Raw genomic sequence first — 20,253 nt, 5'->3', positions numbered from 1 at the left:
AACCAAGTGCACCTGATTTTGAAAGCCACGTTTGGCCTCCGAGACCAGAGGGTGGGTCGCAGAGTTTCCATTTCCTGGGGGCGGGGTTTGAGTTTAGAATCCAGATAGACAAACTCTGGTTACTGGAGGCTGGTCATCTGGGTGTGGTGGGAACCTAGGGAGTTCCTGGGATGCCGAGAGCCTCTCTGGGTCAACCTGCAGACCTCTGAGACCCCTTCCCCAAGCACATAAGAAACAGAACCGGCGGACCAGCCGGGCAGTACCATGGCAGCCTTTCCTTACACCAGCTGTTGGGTGTGTGTGGGGTGCGGGGAGGCAGAGCTAAGTTCTATTAAGGAGGGCAAGTGAAAGTGAAAGCCCCTCAGTCGTGTCTGACTCTGCAACCCCATGGACTGCACAGTCCATGGAATTCTCTAGGCCAGAATACTGGAGTGGGTAGCCTTTCCCTTCTCCAGGGGATCTTCCCGACCCGGGGATCAAAGCCAGGTCTCCCGCACTGCAGGCGGATTCTTTACCAGCTGAGCCACCAGGGAAGCCCAGGAACACTGGAGTGGGCAGCCTCTGCCTTAAGGAGGGAGGAGGCACAGAAAGGGGCAGAGGGCGAGTGAAGGGCCTTGCGTGTACAAGGTGCTCGTTAAATGTGGGGTAAAGCAAAGAACAGCCACAGAGCTAGCTACACAGCTAATTCTGACTGTCTGTCTGGTAAATTATTCTAAAGGCAATTTCTCTCCCTCCTATACCATACACAAAAATCAATGCTTGGGAGACATTAGGATTTAAATGTGAAAATTGAAATAATACAGCTTTTAAAGAAAATACAGAAGAATATCTTCAGAACCTGAGTGTAGGTACAGATTTCTTAAATGAGGCACACATAAAGAAATTCTAATTATAAAGGGGAAGAAATTATACTTGACAGTAATTGATAAAAAAGAACATTCTATAACTATTTTGAAGAGGTTGTTGCATTTTAAAAATATTTGTCTGGCCTTACAAAAGGCTGACTTTAAAGAGTAACTTTCATTTGGATTCAAAACTTCTTGTATATTTGTTTTTTTAAAAACAGTGATGTTCTAGTTATGCATCATATTTAATATTTGAAATGTAAAGTGTTTTTTTTTTAATGTAAAGTATTTTAAAGAAAACCTTTAACAAAGGAAAAGCAGGATTATAATGCTGGCTAAAACTTGCCACCATGATGAAAATTGAGAACTTCTGACTGAATGGGAAGAAGTTCAATTTTCTAACTGAAATATTAGAATAAGTGCCTGGTGCTTTTATATTTGGTCATCATTCACCAAAAAAAAAAAAAAAAATCTTGTCTATTTGTTTTTTTAAAAAATATCTATTTTAAAGTAACATACCGATAGAAGAATAAAATAACCCTGTTCCAAAGCATTTCAAGGATTGGCACGCTACTCCTAACCTCTGAGCTAGGGGTCAGCTCTTGGCGCTGCTGAAATGGGAGCTCGATAGAAAAGAAACACTATCTGTAGGCAGAAGTGCCATTCCCTGGATGCTCAATGGCCACGGCCCCTGCCGCCAGACAGGCGGGCTTCAGGGCTCCAAAAATGGCATTTTCCTTTCAGAAGAGTTCATCTTCTCTCCATGACCTTAATGGAGTTCACAGAACACTTTCTGATTTGTTACAGGGAAAATAAGATTTTTTTGGCCAAGATAAGAACTGTGACATTGTCCCACTGCTTATACCACACTAAATCAGAGTTGCAACTGTCCTGCCATGGATGTTCACAAGCTTCACAAGGTGCTGATAAAGCATTAATGGTTGTGGTCATTTCTGTTATAAAATGGGGTTGTCAAGCCCTTAATCAGAAACTCAACCTACCAGGATAACACCACTTCCATTTAGTGCAAAAACTAAACACACCTCACTTCTAGTTAAAGCCAGGAATGCTGCACACATGCTCAGGTCGCCGACACGACAGTCTCTAATTCAGGAGACTGACTAGTAAAATTAGGCAAGTGGTCCGTATGTTTGTTTGGACAAATGAAACTTAATTAAAAAAAAAAAATCAAAAGCTCCTTTCATTTATCTGCTTCTGTCTCCTCTGGCGAAGATGTATGTCTGAGTTTACTATAAAATTTTAAAATAAGCCATTCACACTTTAGAACTCTTTTTATAGAATATAGTAATTAATGAAAATAAATGTCCAAATTAAGACTTTCATTTCTAGTACATTTAGTAAATTAACATGTATTTCAAACAAGAGAGAAAAAAAAATCCATTTAAATCCTTAAACCCTCTCAACCAACTACAATTTTTAAAGGATAAACCGAATACTGAAACAAGGAAAGTAAAACAGATCTCGTCATTTTTTTACCTACCATCAGACATGCTTTTTAATATGTAAAGGAAACACATCAGCAGACTCTTAATCTCAGACTGGTCCAGTTTGTCACAGCGAATGACGGAATTTCCCAAAGTGCCACCTTGTTGGTGCTAAAGGAGGAGGAAACACAGGTGACTTTTCTCCTTTGTTACAAGTAAAGTAAAGTTAGGTTCACATTTCTCCCTTGAAAGAGAAAGATTTTCAGAATTTAGCCAAATCATGTAAGTTGGCAGGTATCCATGATTTGTCAACAAACCACAGGCACATCCTCACCAAACACACACACGTGTGCAAATCCATGGGAGAGCTGTCTTGTCTCTTTTGCACACTCTCCCAGGACAAGGCAGGAGGCAGGGACCTTTCAAACTGAATAACCACAGTCGTGGTTACTGGCTTAGTTCTGAAGTGCCAAGTAAAACATCATGCAGAAAAGCTTATGTGCTAAGACAGAACCCAGAAACGATGCTTCAGAAGACAGAGCCAAACCAAGTGCATCCTCAGGAGAATGTCAGTGGCTGAAATAGCAAATTAAGTCCAAGGTGCTGCCGTGGATCAGCCACTGAAGCCTGGAGCTGAGTCACGGTCATTCTGTTACATTCTAGAGCAGCCTTAAGGGAGGACCATGGGCACGGACCTGATGGGGCAAACAGGGTCACCTCAGCCCAGCAGGGCCAGAGACCCTGAGCTGATGCTATCACACCACCATCAGCTCAGCTCAACACTGCAAACTTCACACAGCTCAGGGCGCAGGGTGAGGGCAGTTTTGCCACTAGGCAGCAGGTTCACTTCCAAACTATTCACATCAAAAAAAAAGAAAGAACAAGAATCTCGTCTCATTAAAAGAGAACACAGGAAATTAGAAAATCTTCAAAGTCATATTTCCAACTGGAATCAGGAATTTTTTTTCCCCAAATACCAATGTAGAAAGATCAATGAAAAAAATATTTTGTCTTTCAACTCAATATTTCATTCAAAGCATTGGTGGGCAATTGAAAATATACATAATTATTTTTCAATTCAGTTCAATTTCAAATTTTCAATTTCAATTCAATAAATCATTTTTCAATTTATTTTCAGGCTCAATGAACGACTTTACATGAGTAGTTCCATCATAGGAAGGAACCTGGTGCCATCGGTGGCAAAGCGGCAGCGCGGGGCACCCTGCCGCCCACCCACTTCCTCAGCGCCCCTGGGAGAGCTCAGGCCTCCTCCCAGCGGGGCCTCCTCCGGCAGAGGTGGCAGCATCAGGAGTGAGAAGTCCACGGTGGCCCGGTGTCTCCTGGCCGACTGGTCATTCTTCTCCTCCTCCTCTCCAGCACCACGGATGACACAAGCCGAGTGCCTTCTGAGCAGCCTCTCCCTCTATGCAGGAAGGCGTGTCAGGGTCAAGGGAAAAGTTCAACAGGTCATGACCCCTGCATGGAGATGTCCGCGTGGCTCCAGGACCGTGGCTGAGCACCACTGGGGAGAGGCCAGACCCGCAACCCCATGGTAAGGTTATGCACCTTATCCCAAGAAAGGATGGCCTCCACATGTCTGAGAATTGGGAATGCATCCCTAAGTGGGTCACCTGTTGACTGATACATATGCTTGCCTATAACTTGAAATAACTTAGGAAAACAGTGGCCAAGGTGAGACTCATCTATCATGGTTCCAGGTCTAAATCTAAATTTCATCCATCTGCACAAAATTCAGAACAGCTTTTGTTATTTCAAGAAAAATATTTCAATATGAGCAGGTGTGTTATGTTGGGGACCCAGGGTGAATAGAGAGATTCCCAATAAAGATTTATCCCTGAGTCATCCATAAGATCAATTAATCTTTTCTGGAGCCAGCTTTGGATCCAGCGCCCATTTGCATAGGTAACTGTGTTATAAACACTGTTCTCTGGCACACAGACCGTGGGGACTCTTAGCAAGTAGCATTCTGATTTCCCTATCTGTCTAAATGGCCAGAACCAAAGTGCTCACTGTAAACACTGATGAAATGCTGGAACAGGAATAGAGGGGTGCAGGAGATGGACTCCACCCTTAGACCACACTGACAAACTACCCCAGGTTTAACTGAGTTGTTTAAGAAAGAAAGAAAAAAAAAAGGTCCAATTTAATGAACACATGAACATTGAAGCTTGCCTATGTTGGGCTGAATCCATCAGTTATAAGAAAACACTTAAGTTACCAGAAGGAACTTACCTTCTCCAGGGAATTGCTCTTCTCACTGTTCCTTTCTGGAAGGCTGTTCCCGGAGTCTGTGCTTATGAGGGAGCCTCTTGAATCAGCATTTCTCACACTATTGATGTTGGGAGTTGAGTTCGTATATGGAGAAGCTAAACAGAGGTCAAGCCAAGATGACAGATTTGGTGAGACAGAACAAAATAAAGGTAAGCACTCAACTTTAAAGGAAACTGCTTCTAGGGCACTTGTTTTCTTCTGAGAGGAAGTTGGCTCAAGACTTTTATCCAGTTACCTCTCCTTTAAAGAACTGAGCCACACAGAGTAAAAGTAAACTTGAATCTGAAACATTTGGACATAACTATCAATTCACTTATGAGAAACCATAAACCTTTGATTGCTCAGACTGGGGGAGAACATGCTGTTTCAGACTGGGGTAGAATAAAGACTTCAAAAAATTAAAAAGATAAATCTACCTATAACCATCAAATAAAAAAAACCTAAATCATGCAATAAACCCACTGCACTCAAATGGCATGACCAGGAGCCCCAGAAAACCCCGAGGGGTGTCACGGGACATTTTCAATTTTCAAGGAAAACACAATACTGGACATCTGTCGAAAACTGTAGTTTTAACCTCGGGCTGCCACATTCCTTTCCATGATGTCATATCTCTTTGAAGCGGGGTTGCTGTGATAAAAACCAAGGACAGGGTGAAAATCAATGTGGAAAAGGAAATGAGAATGCTGGTGAGCAATCTGATTTCAAATGTGAGAAGCTGTGCAGCATCCAATAGGCACACATGCCCCATTAATAAGAACCATGGTTATTAAAAAAATGTTTTTTTCTTTAAATTTATGTATATAGTTTTCAAATGCCTCTTAAGTTGTTAGGTTATACGTACTTATTAAGTTATTTGGCCTTAAGTACCTAATAAACAGAACCACTTGGTGTTTCTCTTGGCCTGGGGACGCCATGAAAAAAACTACTCTGATAATAAGGGTGCTGTGAACTGAGACTGTTTGGGAATCTCTGCAATAAACATTTATGAGCAGAGAGGAAATCTAACTTGGAAATAAAATTCGTGACATCTGTGAGAAGAAAAAACAAAAAATAGCATTTTAAGGCAGAAGTCAGCCCCAACCTTGGAATTTTAAAAAGTACTAGATTGGTGGGAGGGGGGACCGGGACGGGGAATACATGTAAATCCATGGCTAATTCATTTCAATGTATGACAAAAACCACTGCAATGTTGTAAAGCAATTAGCCTCCAACTAATAAAAATAAATGGAAAAAAAAAAGTACTAGATTGACTTTCTGCTTAGATAAGATTTCAATAAATCACATAATTAAAAATGACCCTCAGACTTGCACACTCTGGGCTGAACCAAGAGGCACGCCCCCGGCGGAGATGCCTGGTTGGCTGCACAAACTACAGGAGAAGACCCCCAGCCCCACGAAGCAGGCTGTGAGCATAGCCCTCTCGTCCCCAGGCTGCCTTCACCTAGCACCTCAGGACAGGCAGGCCCCTCTGGGTTTCAGCCTGCCAGTTAGCTGCCGTGGACTGAGACACCTCTAAGTTACTCTACCCCCACCCCCAGGCTTATCCGCCGTCCCTGAAACCAATTCAGTATGTTAAGTACATCAAGGAAAGAGGGGCCAGGAGGATCTGAAAATGGAAGTGAAGGCGGGAACATGTAAACCACTGGCCATCAGCAGCACTGCCCCAGGACAGGAACTGTGTGACTGACTGTGCGAGAAGCAGGTCAAAACGCTATGAAAAAGCAGTAAGTCTTTTTCTACACTCAGAAAAGAGACATGTGTGGTGACCAAATTATAACTATTGGCCTCCTAACATAACTGGACTTAATGTAGAACACACAGCTCAGGAGAAAGAGGCTCTCGGGAAAGTGAAATTAGGCCCTAAATTCTCAGAGTTTTAGGCTCAATTCCAGCACAAGAGTCCTAATCTAAGGCAAACAGATGGAAATGCAATAAATCAAAATCAACAGGCTTAGCAGAACCATGTTCCTGTTGTGTGTGTTTGTCTGTATTTAATATCCTGGCCCGGTGCATAACTTTTCAGAGAACTTTAGTTCAACTCTCTCCCCTTTTGTACAGACAGCAAACTGTAATACACTGAGTAGGTGGAAAAAAGAACTCTGAGCCTAAGAATGCATGCCTTTTAAAATGAATGTAATCTTAGAGTAGTTTTTATTCAGGCGATGAATTGGTTTTAGAAATTTTCATGCACCATATTCCAAAGGCATTTAAAAAAAAATTGCTGAGGGTACATCCTCACTAAGTGTGGAAGGAGAATCTCCTCAAGAGATGAAAAGAGATGGAATTCCTTGGTGAATAAAAGAAGAGCTAAAGCTACCAGAAAACAACTAGCAAACCCAGTTCAAAGGTGGGAGCTTCCCTGGAAGGCATTTCTAAAAGGAAGTTAGGATTACAGTGTTTAAAGGTGGGGGGTGAGAGGAAGGTGGGCACATAGATAAAAGCCTGAGTCTGCTGCAGTGAATTCCCGTGAAAAGTGGATCCAGATCTTAAAATTCAAGAAAGAATGAAAAAGACAAAATTAGTCTCAAGTACTTTTCATAATTTCACCATGAACACAGAGTAATCGAAGGCCATTTATGCCACTGAAGTTGTGCTGAAGACACCTCCACGGCTCAGTTCCATGTTCTCAAGGAATCCCAAATCCTAACCAGGCGAATGTAGAACTAGAGAATCAAGCCAGAGTCAAAACATCACCTCATTCTAGTTTCACCATTTCCACAAAGCCTTGGATCCTACAGAAATGCTGGTCAGAGGGAACAGAGAGTTAAGATTTAGGTTCCGGGACTCATCTGACTGGCTACCAAGAGTCTATCATGAAGCATGACTAACACTGAAGAACTGTGCTTGTTACAAAGGCAGTCAAATAACAACACTGAGGTGTCTACCTTGCCAAGCTCTGCAATACCGAACTAGCTCTTCTTCCCTCACCAGGACTGTTTTTGAAATGTGGGCACAAGATGAAGAGGACAGACATCTTGCCCTTGCAATCGTAAACGGTGGAAGTTTGGGCCCAAGGATACTGCTGTCTGACTTCAAAGCCAGTGCCATGAACCGCTGCAGACAAAGCCTGGAAGGGACCCCTTCCCATTCCCAGAGAGTGGCTGGGTGAGTGGTCAGTGTGGGAGGCCCGGGAGGAAGGCAGTGGAAATGTTGTGTGCCAGGCTCTGCATTCTGGATGAATTAACTCATTTCATCTTTATGGTGTCAAATGAAGTAAACAGAACTATCAAAAATACACATAAACATAAGCAAGATTAAAGACTGGTATGGGTGTTTGAGAATAAATCTGAGCACTGGTGTGAGGTTTCCAATTTTATAGTCTGGCCAGTTTCATTGCCTACATGAAATAGCATGTTAGCAACAAGAACAACACAAAAGCTAAGGACATAAACTCAGAATGAACAATGATCCTGCAGATTAATCAGATAAAAGGACTGCCCTTTTATTTTGCCCTGTGGGTTAATACCATCATTGGGTGGTCTGAGCACTAGCCACAATAGGGTTCTTCATTTATCTAAACTATGGTGTAAAACAGGGAGAGATAGAGATAGCATAAGCCTGTGAGTGTCTGTGAAAATGTATGTATATTTTTGTACCGTTATCTTTATGAAGGAGCTGGCACATGGGCTCAATTAGTCAGAATATTAATAAGTACATTTCTCAGGCTTTTTTTTAAACAGAAAAACTACTCAATTTGAATCTTGAATTATGCCATCTGTTTTCCTCCCCATGGGGGCTGCTCTAACATTATTTTAGATAGAAAAAAATCATTCTAGGAAAGAAGATTTTAGAAAACTGATTTCAGCATTGCATTCGAGCCATAAACCAGTAACTCCTTCAAGAATTATTCTCTCACATTTCATCTAAATCGTTAACACTACAAATAAACCCTAACCCCCACACACACCTGCAAAGATTTTCTTCTCCTAAAAGCATAAACAATCTAATTTGAAGATTTAAAATGAAAAATTAACATGCATTAAACACAAAGCAAACAAGACAAACATGCAATTAAGTGTACTATATTCGGAATTCCTGCAAATTGGGGATCTTTATTTCAGTGTAGGGTTGAGGCGGGTTTCAGAGTTGAGCAGCAAAATCGGAAAAAGAATATGTGAAGCAGAAACTCAAGACTTCAAAGTTCTGATCTGAAAGCTAACGGAGAGCTGGATTAACGACACTTTCTGAATTCGACTAGCGAGAAATAGGTCAGAGTCCGAGCATTACCAATGCCAGAGATGGCACCAAAGAGGTCCTTGTGCAGGCTGGCATCCAGCGCGCCCCCAGACTTCTGGGGCGTCACTAACGGGTTCACTGCCGGCAGAGTGAGGGATTCCTCCTTCACAGTCTGTGGAAGGGGGAGAGACAAGAAATCATTAAAGATGGTTTTAAGAGAGTCGCCGACTGTTCTTGGAAGTGTGAGCGTGAGCAGGAGAACAGGGCAGAACGGCCTGGCCTGCTCATCACGTGTGGGTGGGAGGACAGCACGGAGCCTGTGAGGGGAGGACGGCAGGGGCAGCCGGAGCAGGGGTGGGGAGCGCGGGGCACTTCAGGCCTGGGGGGCAGAGCAGCCATGACCCAGGGAGCCCTGTCTTCCCCCAGAAGGTCAAGCCCCTCTCCCTTTCCACAGCTCAGATGCCCAGCATCTTTCTACATTATTTCAGCAGGTTTCTTCCTTCAGAAGAAGCCTCGAGTGCTCTTTCTAACTAGAACGCTGATTTTTCTCTCACATCAGAAATCCTCCCAAATGAGCAATAATGACCTCACAATAGTGGTGGTGAAAACCTCTGCAGGTTAGGCGCTTCATGCAAACTCTCAAGAACTGGTGTTCATTGTGAAGTTGTGTCGTAACAGAGATTATACTTCGGTGGAAGCCAGAGGAAAAGACGGTGTTCACGCTTCTTGGGGTTGAAGGAGTACAGGGAGGACCCTGAATTGCTTATTCTTAGAAAAGCAGACGGATTCAGAGAACACACAGGTACAACGCGGTGCTGCCGAGTGAGATGAGCGTGGTGAAGCCCATTTAAGGACAGCGACCACTCACGCTCCTTGGGACTACTGATGCAAGACACACTCTACATACAGGGCTCCTCTCAATGCACCATCAGGTAGGAGATGTACTCAGAGCAGGAGAGAGGTATAAAAACCAGGACAGAGCACCATTGTAGGAGAAAAAGGGACAGAAAAGAAACACACAAGGAAACTCCCCAGTGTATGCCATCATGACAGTGGTTAAGAAGAACGATGGAGCCAGTACAAGGGTCTAGAATAAACAGGAAAAGGACATTGAACTGCTACCCTGTCCAAATTAATGGCCGACTGTCTCCAACCAAAAGGCTTTGAGATCATACCTGGCGTTAGCCTTCACTCAACTTAATTTCCAATATATCTTTAAATATCTGCATAAGGCTAAAATAAATTAAGATGGTCAATTAGCAGAGGTGGGATTGCTCATCTTGGCCCCCCCTGACATCTAGTCTGATTATCTTTCTAATTTTATAGACACAGGGAAACTTATGCCCAAAGAAGTGGCTTTTCCAAGACTCTGTAGTATGCTATTAATACACCAGGACTGGGACTGGCACTGACATCTCGTGATACACTGGTTAGAATTACATAGAATTATGCCTTTTTAAAAAAATAAAATTCTTTCTTCTATAAATGCTTCTTGGATACACAAAGATCCTGACATCTTAAAAGTGAGCCATCTCGGAAAGCATGGCTTTTTATAATTTTTTTTTTTAAGAATGATTTTTAACAAGAGCTGAAAGTTTACTGATTGACCCCATCTTAGCCAGAAATGCAATTTACCAAGACTACTGTAGATTATTATGGTTTGGGGGGCAAAAAAGGAGGGGTGTGTAGTTCAAGAGTGTCCCTCCAAATGCACATTCACCCTGAACCTCAGAACGTGACCTTATTTGGAAAGAGGGTCTCTGCAGATGTCATTAAGATGTAAGATAAGATGAGGTCACTGTGGATGAAATCCAAGCCCTGGTGTCCTTATAAGGATGGGACAGGATACCAGGGACGCGGACACACACCAGGGAGAACACCATGTGAAGACAGGCAGAGACTGAGTCATACAGCCACGGCCAAACAAGGCAAGCATTCCAGGCAAGCACCAGTGGCTGGGAGAGTGGCATAGCCCCAGCTCTTCACCTGGCGCCTCCAGAGGGAACCAACCCCACTGACACCTTGATTTTGGATCTCTGGCCCTCTGACAGTGAAGGAATAAATTCCTACTTGCTCTGGGCCACCCCGTTCGTGGTGTTTTGTTAGGGCAGCTGCGGGAAACAAATGCATGCCGTGTCTGTGTGGGTGTGCTTACGTACACTGCCAGGGTTCACCGGGAAGGGAGACACATCTCTCACGTTGATCCGCTGCACGTTCTCAATCAGCAGACCGAACAGAGGCAGGTAGAGAGTGGCTATCCTCGCCTGATGGCTCTGGAACAAAGGTGCACAGTGTAAGTGAATTCCGGCCTTGGAGAGCTTACTGATGGACTGGGCGAGCACTGGCCAGGTCCTGTGTTGGGACCCTTCCTGTAAAGATGGCTGTTAGATTTTATTGCATAAGCAGAGAAAGTTTTTGTGCTATTATTACTAATTTTCTAATTGCTTATTTCTTTGGATTATTCCAAATGCAGGTCATGTTATCAGTCACATTTCCATGCATCAGAGAACACTCACCCTGGAAGCGTATCTGTCGTCAAAAGAGTGCTTTATCAGCAGGTTTTTGAGCACGCCAATGGCGATCACCCGGACCTCCCTGAGCTCCTGGAGGGCGGCCCCCACCTCCCTCAGCAGGAGCCCCACCAAGAAGTGGTTCCTGCAGAACTCGTCTGTTAGCGCGTAGTCAAGCTGGAGGTCTGAAACGAGCATGTGGACAAACCGCTTTAGTTACAAGGGATGCAACACTCTCTGAATAAAACAAAAACCAAGCCCGCCCTTTCCTTTCAGGCTCCCCTGTGTGTGTCAACAGGTGGTCACATCTGGCTTCCAAAGGCTGATAACCTAAAACACTGCCCTACACTCCAAAATGAAAACAGAGTTTAAATACAATTAAATTGATCCGCAATGCAGGAGACTGCCTGCAATGCAGGAGATGCAGGTTCGATCCCTGGGTTGGGAAGATCCCCTGGGGGAGGAAATTTCTACCGACTCCGGTGTTCTTGCCTGGGAAATCCTATGGTCAGGGAGCCTGGTGGGCTACAGTCTACAGGGATCTCAAGAGAGTCGGACACAAGTCAGTGACCAAGCCACCACCACCATATAAATGCACTGGATTTTGATTATAGAAAGTATTACATCCTACATAATTATTAAGTTAATGAATAGTTTTAGGATCAATTTTTAGAATATAGAACAGCCCATTATATTACAAATGTAGTTTTGTTACTGATATGAAATTTAAATATTGTAGTAATTGACAACATTATAGAGGAGCAATTTGTGCACAACAAACACATAACTAAAGAATAAATATACATGGCCCATTAAAATGTTCTTCACTACATGAGTTCATTTATCTATTTCCTGGTCATTAATGCCCATATACTCCACCCAATGTGTTTAAAATGACCAAGTTAGCATATAACCTACTTATTTTGCTATCACTGAAGACTTTATTTAATATAGAATTTTCTCAAATACACTCTTAAAACTTCTGTACCTCAAAAAGCAAATAGAAAACTAATATAAACTAGAACTAAAAGGAACAAAGCACCAAATCAAACTATCTAAGTCATCAGCAAGCTAAGAGACAAGACTGAAAGCTCTTCTAGAAAAGAGATGTAACCAAATGTGAACTCTACTGAGGGAAGGTAGGAACAAGTAGCTAAACACCGCATGCCAAAGCTGAAATGACACTTTCCCGGTAAGCCGTGGCTTGGATTTAAACCCTTACACTGACTCCGTCGTTGGAGGAAAGCCCATAGGCCTCCACTTTGGCTTTAATCCCATGCTGGGCAGTTGTTTCTAACCCTATTTAAACTCTCACTCAAGTCCTAGGAACCTTTTCCAGGACTTTCCAGAACACTCGAGTCCACTGTTTATGGGTTTTAAGCACAGATTATTGAAAAGACAGCTCATAGCCTGAATTCACATGAGTCCTTTAGAAAAAAACTATTTATGAGTTTAACTGTACACATGTGTGTGTGCATGTGAGTACGTGTTTGCACAGAGAGAAAGGTGGAAGAGCAGGTGAGAAGGGTGAGAGGAAGGAGAATGCTAAAAAAAACCAAAACCTTATTCCTATCGGTGCAGTTATGAAAATTCATACTGAAGCCATGTCCTTCTAGTCCCAACAGTCTACAAGAGTTTGGGCAAATCTCGGGGTATGTGAAGGGTCTCCTCATTGTTCTGTGGGAATAAACAACTGGGCCAGTGGGGAAGATGAGAACACGTTCATTGCCTGACTGCTGGGCAGAAAGAGCTGTCCTGAGCACCCTGACAGGCAAGAGGCAAAGACAGTCATGGTCCCCAAGGACAGGTGGGCCAGGAACTGATGGTGGGCTAAGGGTGCAGGGTGGGGCGCTGGGAGAGGCAAGAGCCCGGCCAGCCCCAGATCCAGTGACTGGCTGGGAGGAACATGAGGACCCCAGCGAGGTGCGGTGTGCGGCTGAGCAGTGTCAGGAGTGAGGAGCTGGGACCAGCAGGTGTGTCTGGTGTGTGGGGAACAATTTAGGGGGAGACAGATGGTGGGGCAGGGTTGGGCGGGGGACTCTGAATGGCCCAGAATGCTCAACCCTGCACCTTTTTCAGTTATTACCCCAAAGTCACCTTCTCAGGGAGGCTCTTCCCGCCCACCCGATCTCAATGTCACCCACTTCCTATCCCGTTCCCTCACTTTTCCTCTCCTTAGCACTCGTCACTCTGACAGCCAGGGACTTCATCCTTATTGTCTACAACTGTATCCCAAGGTTAGGTTGAGTTGGTGCTGGGCAAATATTTGCTGAATGCATGATAACCAATGTCAGGCCACAGTCCCTACTTTGCTCTTTAAAGGCAGTTTGAGCCTATTTTGGGCATTTAAGATATTTAAGTCTCTGAATGAATGCCTTTGTGCATTTCTCCCTGAATTTCAGGGTCACTTGATTTAGGTGTCATTAATAATTTGATGGAGAAGGAAACAGAAACCCACTCCAGTATTCTTGCCTGGAGAATTCCATGGACTGAGGAGCCTCACGGGCTATAGTCCACGGGGTTGTAAAGAGTTGGACATGACTGAGTGCCTAGGCAACAACAAATAGTTTGGTGGCATCCTTCCACTTTTTCTCTCCTGCAGCTTAAATAATCCTGAGCACATACAAGGTGCTAAATATTGCACTATGATAGACCCGAGAGTCTAGATGGATTCATTTGACTTACTCAGTGAAGACAAAGAAATTTCCATGAGCTTAATTCTCTTCAAACTCAGAAAGGATACAGAACAGTTAATACTCAACATGCAAACATAGAAAGCATGTGAAAAGCCATGTTGCATGTGACAAAGGTTACTGCTACTGCTATAAACAAGGACTAGGAAAACAGTGGGAGAACACACTTTAGAAGTGAAGCAGGGTTTTTTGATTGTTTGCTTTACTTCTTAAAGAAACCTCCTAGAGGACCTAGTGATCCCAGGAGCAAAAAACAAGAAGCCTTCTGGGGATGTTACGGTAATGTGTTAGCTACAGTGAGAACAAATTCACTGGCTTATCGTGAATTTTAAAATTGATCCAAGTACATGGGAAATGCCTAAATGCATAGCACACATAAGCATTTCAGCAAACACTTGCATTCTTTTTCTTTTCAAGGAGGAAGATGCAAGAAAGCAAGCGTTACACCCCATACCTACCTACAGGAGTGTCATTTGACTCCACAGTTGGTGAAAGAAAAGCTAATTCGTAAGAAAAAAGGAAAAGTGAAACAAATAAAAATAAACTACAGTAAATAGAAAGGATTTCTATTGTTTAGGCAATGGACTTGTTCAATGAAAAAGAGTCACACTGGCATGATCAATAGTCTGGTAAGTTTACTAAAAAAAAGTTAAGTTCCTATGAAGCATTTTATCAATTAAAAAAAAAATGGAAACGAGAAAAAAAATGAATTCACCAATGAAAAATGTCAGATATTCTTAATGTCATGTGTGAACTAATTCTCTTATTTAAAATGAATGGCTCTCTTTTTGAAAAGACTAGGATTAATATATTTAAAGATAGATTACCTTGATATCTTTGAATCCTGCCTTTTCCAAATGGCATTGGTAAATTCAAAGGAATATAATGTTCATGATTGCACACCACACGGAGAAATTCGAATTTGTATTCAAAGAGGGTCTGCAGGAAAAAATTGGTTATAGTCGTAAGTTATGGATACTCTGCACAGACTCCTAAGAAACCCCTGAGGAATGACACGCTCCCAGTGGCTTCATCCCTGTCTCAGGGCTACACACTCGAGGCTACTTTACAGATTTCAGCATGGCTTCAGGGATTCATGTGAAAATGGGGAACACACTTTGCTAAATAATGTCCTCCACTGACTTTTAAGGCATTTATTACTTATGCTCCTCCAACTTCAGTAAAGGATTTCAGGCGGCTTATAATTACAGACCAGATTCAAAGCAAGAAAAAAATGAAAAAGGCAGCTCTTTAAAATACACACACAAGGGAAGAAACAGAGCAGAGAAAGACTGTGTGGTTCCTTCTGTTACCTTGTTAAATAACCTATGATTTGTAACAAGAATACTTTTAGTTTTGCAGCTGAGAAGTAATTTTGGGTATTTATGAGAAAAACCAACAGGAATGTTTATGTTACATTTGGAATTACTGTGTCTCTAATATCTCACACGGGCTTCCCTCCTGGCTCAGTGGTAAAGAACCAGCCTGCTAATGCAGGAGATGTGGGATTGATCCCTGAGTGGGGAAGATCCCCTGGAAAAGGAAATGGCAACTCACTCCAGAATTCTTGCCTGGGAAATCCCATGGACAGAGGAGCCTGGTGGGCTACAGTCCACAGGGGTCATAAACAGTCAGATATGACCTGGTGACTAACTACACACACACAATATCTCACATACTACTATGAGTACTAGTTAGTAATATAGTATCTCCAAGGGAGGGCAGTGAGTAGCACCTCTGGGACCGAAAGAAAATTCTGATGTGAGCCCAGAGAAATAGGTGGGTATCTGGATTCACTCAGAGAGACAAGAAGAACAGTGTGTGACACACACACACACGCAGGCACACACTACCTTAGGATCCCCAGGAGCAAAGCAGCTGATGTAGTTGTTGATCTGCTTGAAGACAAAGCCCCTGTCCATGAAGGTGAAACATCTCTGCGGAGGCAACAACCCACAAAGGTAAGTACTCAGGCTGTCGTGGAAAGCTGGGTTTCAAATCAGTGTTCTCTGTGAATAAGTTTATCCTCTGGCATAAACACATTCAGCGAGCATCTACTGTGTGTGAGTCACTCTGCTAGAAAGAGCACGTTCAGCTGCCGGTGGACGCCCTCCCCGCTGGAGGCCCCCCTACCTTGATGAACACAGCCAGGCTGTGGTTGGCATTCTTGGATGCATCCGGGTTATCTCGGAACTTCTGCGTGATGTGAGGCATCAGCATAGTCACAACAGTTTCCACCGCGTGATGATAGGAGGCGGGGAATCTCTGGTTTCGCAACAGCTGAAAAGGGTTTAGAGCAAACACTGATTATTTTTTTAAGCTGAACTGTTTTGGCGGCTGGGGGGGGGGGGGGAATCTCATCTCTGAAAGGTACAGGCATTCAAATTAGCCAAAGTAAAATGCAGAGATTGCTTTAGAAAGCACTGGCTTAGGGTTAAGCCTCAAGTATTCAAACTGAACACACACAGAATGCTGACTGTATGTCACTAGTTGAAACTGCTCAGGAGGAGTCCTCTTTCACTTTACATAATAATTTTTTTCTCTATCAGGAATGCATACCTAAGAAATCACACACAGATCACTTAGCAATTAGCTACTACTTACCATGTGTCTTCTACATACTGGGGACTATACTAGATATTTTTATATAACTTTTTCATTAAATCCTTAAACACTCTCATTTTTATAGAGGATCAGAGAGGTCAGGTAAACGTGTCTTCAGTCACACAGCCAACAATAACAGAGACGTAAACCTGGATCTGTTTACACAGTGAGCTCAAGGCCTGTGTGCATTCTGCCATGTGAGGCCGCACTGCCCCCTCCCACCCTTCTCCCGCTCCACAAATGGAACAGTTTACTGAGGACCCAGAATGGGAAGCGGGCTGTACTGGATGGTCCATGCATGCAAGTGATTCTAACCCCACAGCAGGGGGTATTTCCATCCCTATATTACAAAGAGGAAACTGAAGCTTGAAAAGATTCAATAAAGAATACTGACCTTTAATATCCTTCCTTCCCTTCTCCCTTTTAGTAGCAGAACACTGGGGTTTGATAGGGACACATGGCCTCCCAGCTAGAGGCTACATTTCCCAGCATAACTTGTGACAAGATAATGGCCATGTGACTCATTCTGGCCAATGGGCTGTAAGAGGAAGTTACGCTTGCTTTCCAAATCCTCCTCTTTGCTACTGCCTGGAATGTGGGGTGGTGGTAAGCCAGCTTCTCAACCATGCAGACAAGGATGATACCTGGGCTGGATAACTGGATAGGAGTGTGAATCCCCAAATGACCTTGTGGGATAAGCTTCCCACTGTTTGAGCTGCCTATGGCTCCTAATTTTCTAAAAGAGAAAAATGAACCTATTGTCTTATCAAAGCCACTATTATTTTGGCCTATTTTGGAACAGCCAAACCAGTATCTTAAGAGCAAACAAACAGTATTTTGTAAAACTAGAACTGGAACCCAGGTATTTTGGTATGAGAGCATGCATTATTTTATGCTTTAAAAACCAGAAACTATAATGAAATTTTGGAACTCCAGCTTTACAACAATCTCAGTTCTCACACCAATAACAAGATAATCTTTGTAAATGTACATAAACTCAAGAATCCAGTGAGGGAAGGATCAAGTCATAAGAATTGGAAGTTTATCTACTTTAAAACAGAAGAGTAAAATCTGAAATTCCAAAAGGATTTTGTTCCATTTTTGCAAACCAGTAACTCTAGATCCTGAGGTGTCAGCCTCCATCAACCATTAGCTATCAGGAACTCAGGCAAGGCCAACTCTAACCACTAAGCATGACTGCCAGCTCCCAAGCCAGCCACTCCTAAAAAACGAGGTCTCCCAAGAAAAGCCTACTGAATGGCGCTGAGTTAACAGCTGCTTAAACCATGAAAAGTGGATGGAAAATTCTATAACGGAGGAATGGGGTGGACTGCACGGACATATGAGTCAACGGTATCATAACTAAAAGTGGGACAACTGGGCATCCTATACCTCCTGATATGTAAGATACAGGAGTACCAGCTAACGTGTATCCTTGCCACATAGAAAATCAAACCTTGAATTTAGCCTCTAGATATCACTACACAAGAAACAGAAGGTACAGAGAATCATGTAATGTATTACTGCAAGCTTACAATCAGCCAAATCTAGAGTGTGGGAAATTCTGCAGGTCAGGTGGCCTACTTTCTTCAACAAATACACTGCGTTAAGAAACAAACAAATGGAGAAGGAACAGTGTGAGGGTCCAAGAAAACTTCAGGGCCACATCAAACCATGGCAATGTGTGGACTGTTTAGATCCTGATTCAGATCAATTGTAAAATGACACTTTCAAGACACCTGGGGGAAACTGAATACAGATGGGGTGTTAGATAATAATAAAGAAATATTGCTAACTTTATTGAGTGTCATAATGGTGCAATGGTTATTCTTTAAAGGCTTTACCCATTGGATATTATACACTGTAGTTTTACAGAGGAAATGATAAAATATTGAGGAAATGTTCTTAAAATACTCTAGGAGAAAGAGAAGTATGGGGGTGGATACATAAAGCAAGAATGGCAGAGTGTTGATAACAGTTGAAGCTGAGTGGGTGAGAGGTGTGTGTGAGATTCATTAAACTACTCCCTTTCCTTTTAGAATTTTTTATAATAATTTTTTTTTATTAAAAGGAAAGAAGTGTGGTGAAGAGTGGTATATAATTAACATACCAACCAACCAACAATACTGCTCAGTGACTGATAACTCAGTGCCTTTGAAGGGTGAGATGAAGCTCCCCCTTGTGACAAAAAGCTACTGTCAAGAGTCCTAATTTGGCAACACAGCAATGAGGTAAGATGCACATGGAAGGGTGATAAAGACTGAGGTGATGAGATGCTTTTACGGAGAGCACTATAAACTGAGATGGAAGCACATGACCTAGGCTAACGAGCTGATGTCTAGAGCAGTTAAGTATATGAGCGCTGGCTCAGGACAGGATGCTAAGATGGCAGGGGACTTCCTGGCCAAATGAAATGCTACCTCCTGACCATGTCCTGAAGCAGGATCTTTCCTCAGTGCTGCGGCAGCCTCCATGGTGGCCCAGCCCCCACCATCTCTGCCTCCAACAGATGCTGCTGGTGCGAGGTCTGCCTGCCCACAGACTGTTCAAACGCCAGGGGGAAGGTAGACTTGCTGGTATAAAAGTTTTCCAGCCACTCTGGCGACGCACAGTCAATTTCACCTTGTCACTACTCTTCGTCTCCAAGGTCTCTACTAACTGTCCGCTGCTTGCCTGCAATGTTCCCCCACAATCTCATTGCTGTCTCTGAGCTAATCCTGTTTGCACTCTTCCCCTCTACCCTCAGCCTGAGCCCGTACCTGGTCACGAGCTCCTTCTGCCAGACCCTCATTCTGCTCCCACAAGGGAGGCAGCCTCCAAGGCCCAGGCGGAGCTCCAGCTCCAGCACCACACGAATGTCCTCTCGTGTTGGAGCTCACACGGACACCTTCACACGCTCTCCTCTAAATGAGTGTTCTCCTTCTCCGAGAACTCTGTCAACTGCACGGTGGAGGCCGCACTCTCCAATCTGCCTGCCTCTCTCCTCAGTGCTCTGTCTGGGGCACACACTGTTTGAAACAAGCCATCATGGACAGAAGCATGGCTGTTAACCATCCTGCCATCACACACGCACAGAGTTTCACACATCGTTCAGGAGAAGTCTGGGCAGTCCGCTCAGAACAGGAACCACACTGCCCTTCTTTCACTCTTCAAATGAAAGCTCTTTTCTTGCTCAATTAAGACAGAAAATGGCTGAAAGCTAAACAACTGACACTTAGGGAAAAGGTTCAGCCTGTCCCCAGCCAGGTTTCCAGCTTCCTGGAGGAGCACCTGTGGAATGCTAGCAATTTGCTTGAGTCAACATGGGAGGGAAGGAAACTCAAAATGAGTCTGCTGAAATTATAGCTGCTAAAACTAAACGACAGGGAAGAAAAACCTAAAATACGCTGACCTTAGAGGCGGAGTGGAGCTGGGGGTTGGGAACTCCTCAGGAGGCTACAGTGAGGCCTATTTTGTACTTTTCCCCCAAAACTACTTATTATACATTCTAAGCACATCACTGATGGAACACTCATCTGCAACGGTCACAGGTAATCAATCTAAACTTCACAGGTCCATCTGTGGTGGTATGGAAATTGACTATTTCAGATGCTAGTTCAGAGAGAGGCTCTGATTCTCAGCTCTCCTCTGCAAAAGGGTCATAGTTTGATTGGCTGGGGATGGGAAGGTGGACACATGACATTGC

The 20,253-nt window shown here is 43.5% G+C and overlaps 1 protein-coding gene across 25 annotated transcripts in view; it reads right to left on the bottom strand.

Annotated features, from left to right (window-relative positions):
- The window catches only part of DOCK9 (dedicator of cytokinesis 9), a 271,524-nt gene that overhangs the window by 55,549 nt on the left and 195,722 nt on the right, over positions 1-20,253 (bottom strand). For 15 of the 25 annotated variants that reach the window (XM_070471465.1, XM_070471475.1, XM_070471479.1 and 12 more), the window contains exons 28-35: positions 16,098-16,244; positions 15,818-15,901; positions 14,792-14,903; positions 11,278-11,456; positions 10,921-11,034; positions 8,813-8,933; positions 4,544-4,677; positions 2,347-2,461 (exon numbers count right to left, since the gene is read on the bottom strand). In XM_070471465.1, coding sequence (XP_070327566.1) covers positions 2,347-2,461; positions 4,544-4,677; positions 8,813-8,933; positions 10,921-11,034; positions 11,278-11,456; positions 14,792-14,903; positions 15,818-15,901; positions 16,098-16,244 — 1,006 coding nt within the window. Of the gene's footprint in view, positions 1-2,346; positions 2,462-4,543; positions 4,678-8,812; positions 8,934-10,920; positions 11,035-11,277; positions 11,457-14,422; positions 14,465-14,791; positions 14,904-15,817; positions 15,902-16,097; positions 16,245-20,253 lie in introns of all 25 variants that reach the window. The other 10 variants (XM_070471461.1, XM_070471467.1, XM_070471460.1 and 7 more) reach the window with 1 other exon arrangement.

The sequence above is a fragment of the Odocoileus virginianus genome, chromosome 8, assembly GCF_023699985.2.
Source record: "Odocoileus virginianus isolate 20LAN1187 ecotype Illinois chromosome 8, Ovbor_1.2, whole genome shotgun sequence".
In the NCBI taxonomy this organism is placed as follows: Eukaryota; Metazoa; Chordata; class Mammalia; order Artiodactyla; family Cervidae; genus Odocoileus; species Odocoileus virginianus.
Note: the sequence above shows the minus strand (reverse complement) of the source record. Positions and strands in the feature narration are given on the sequence as shown.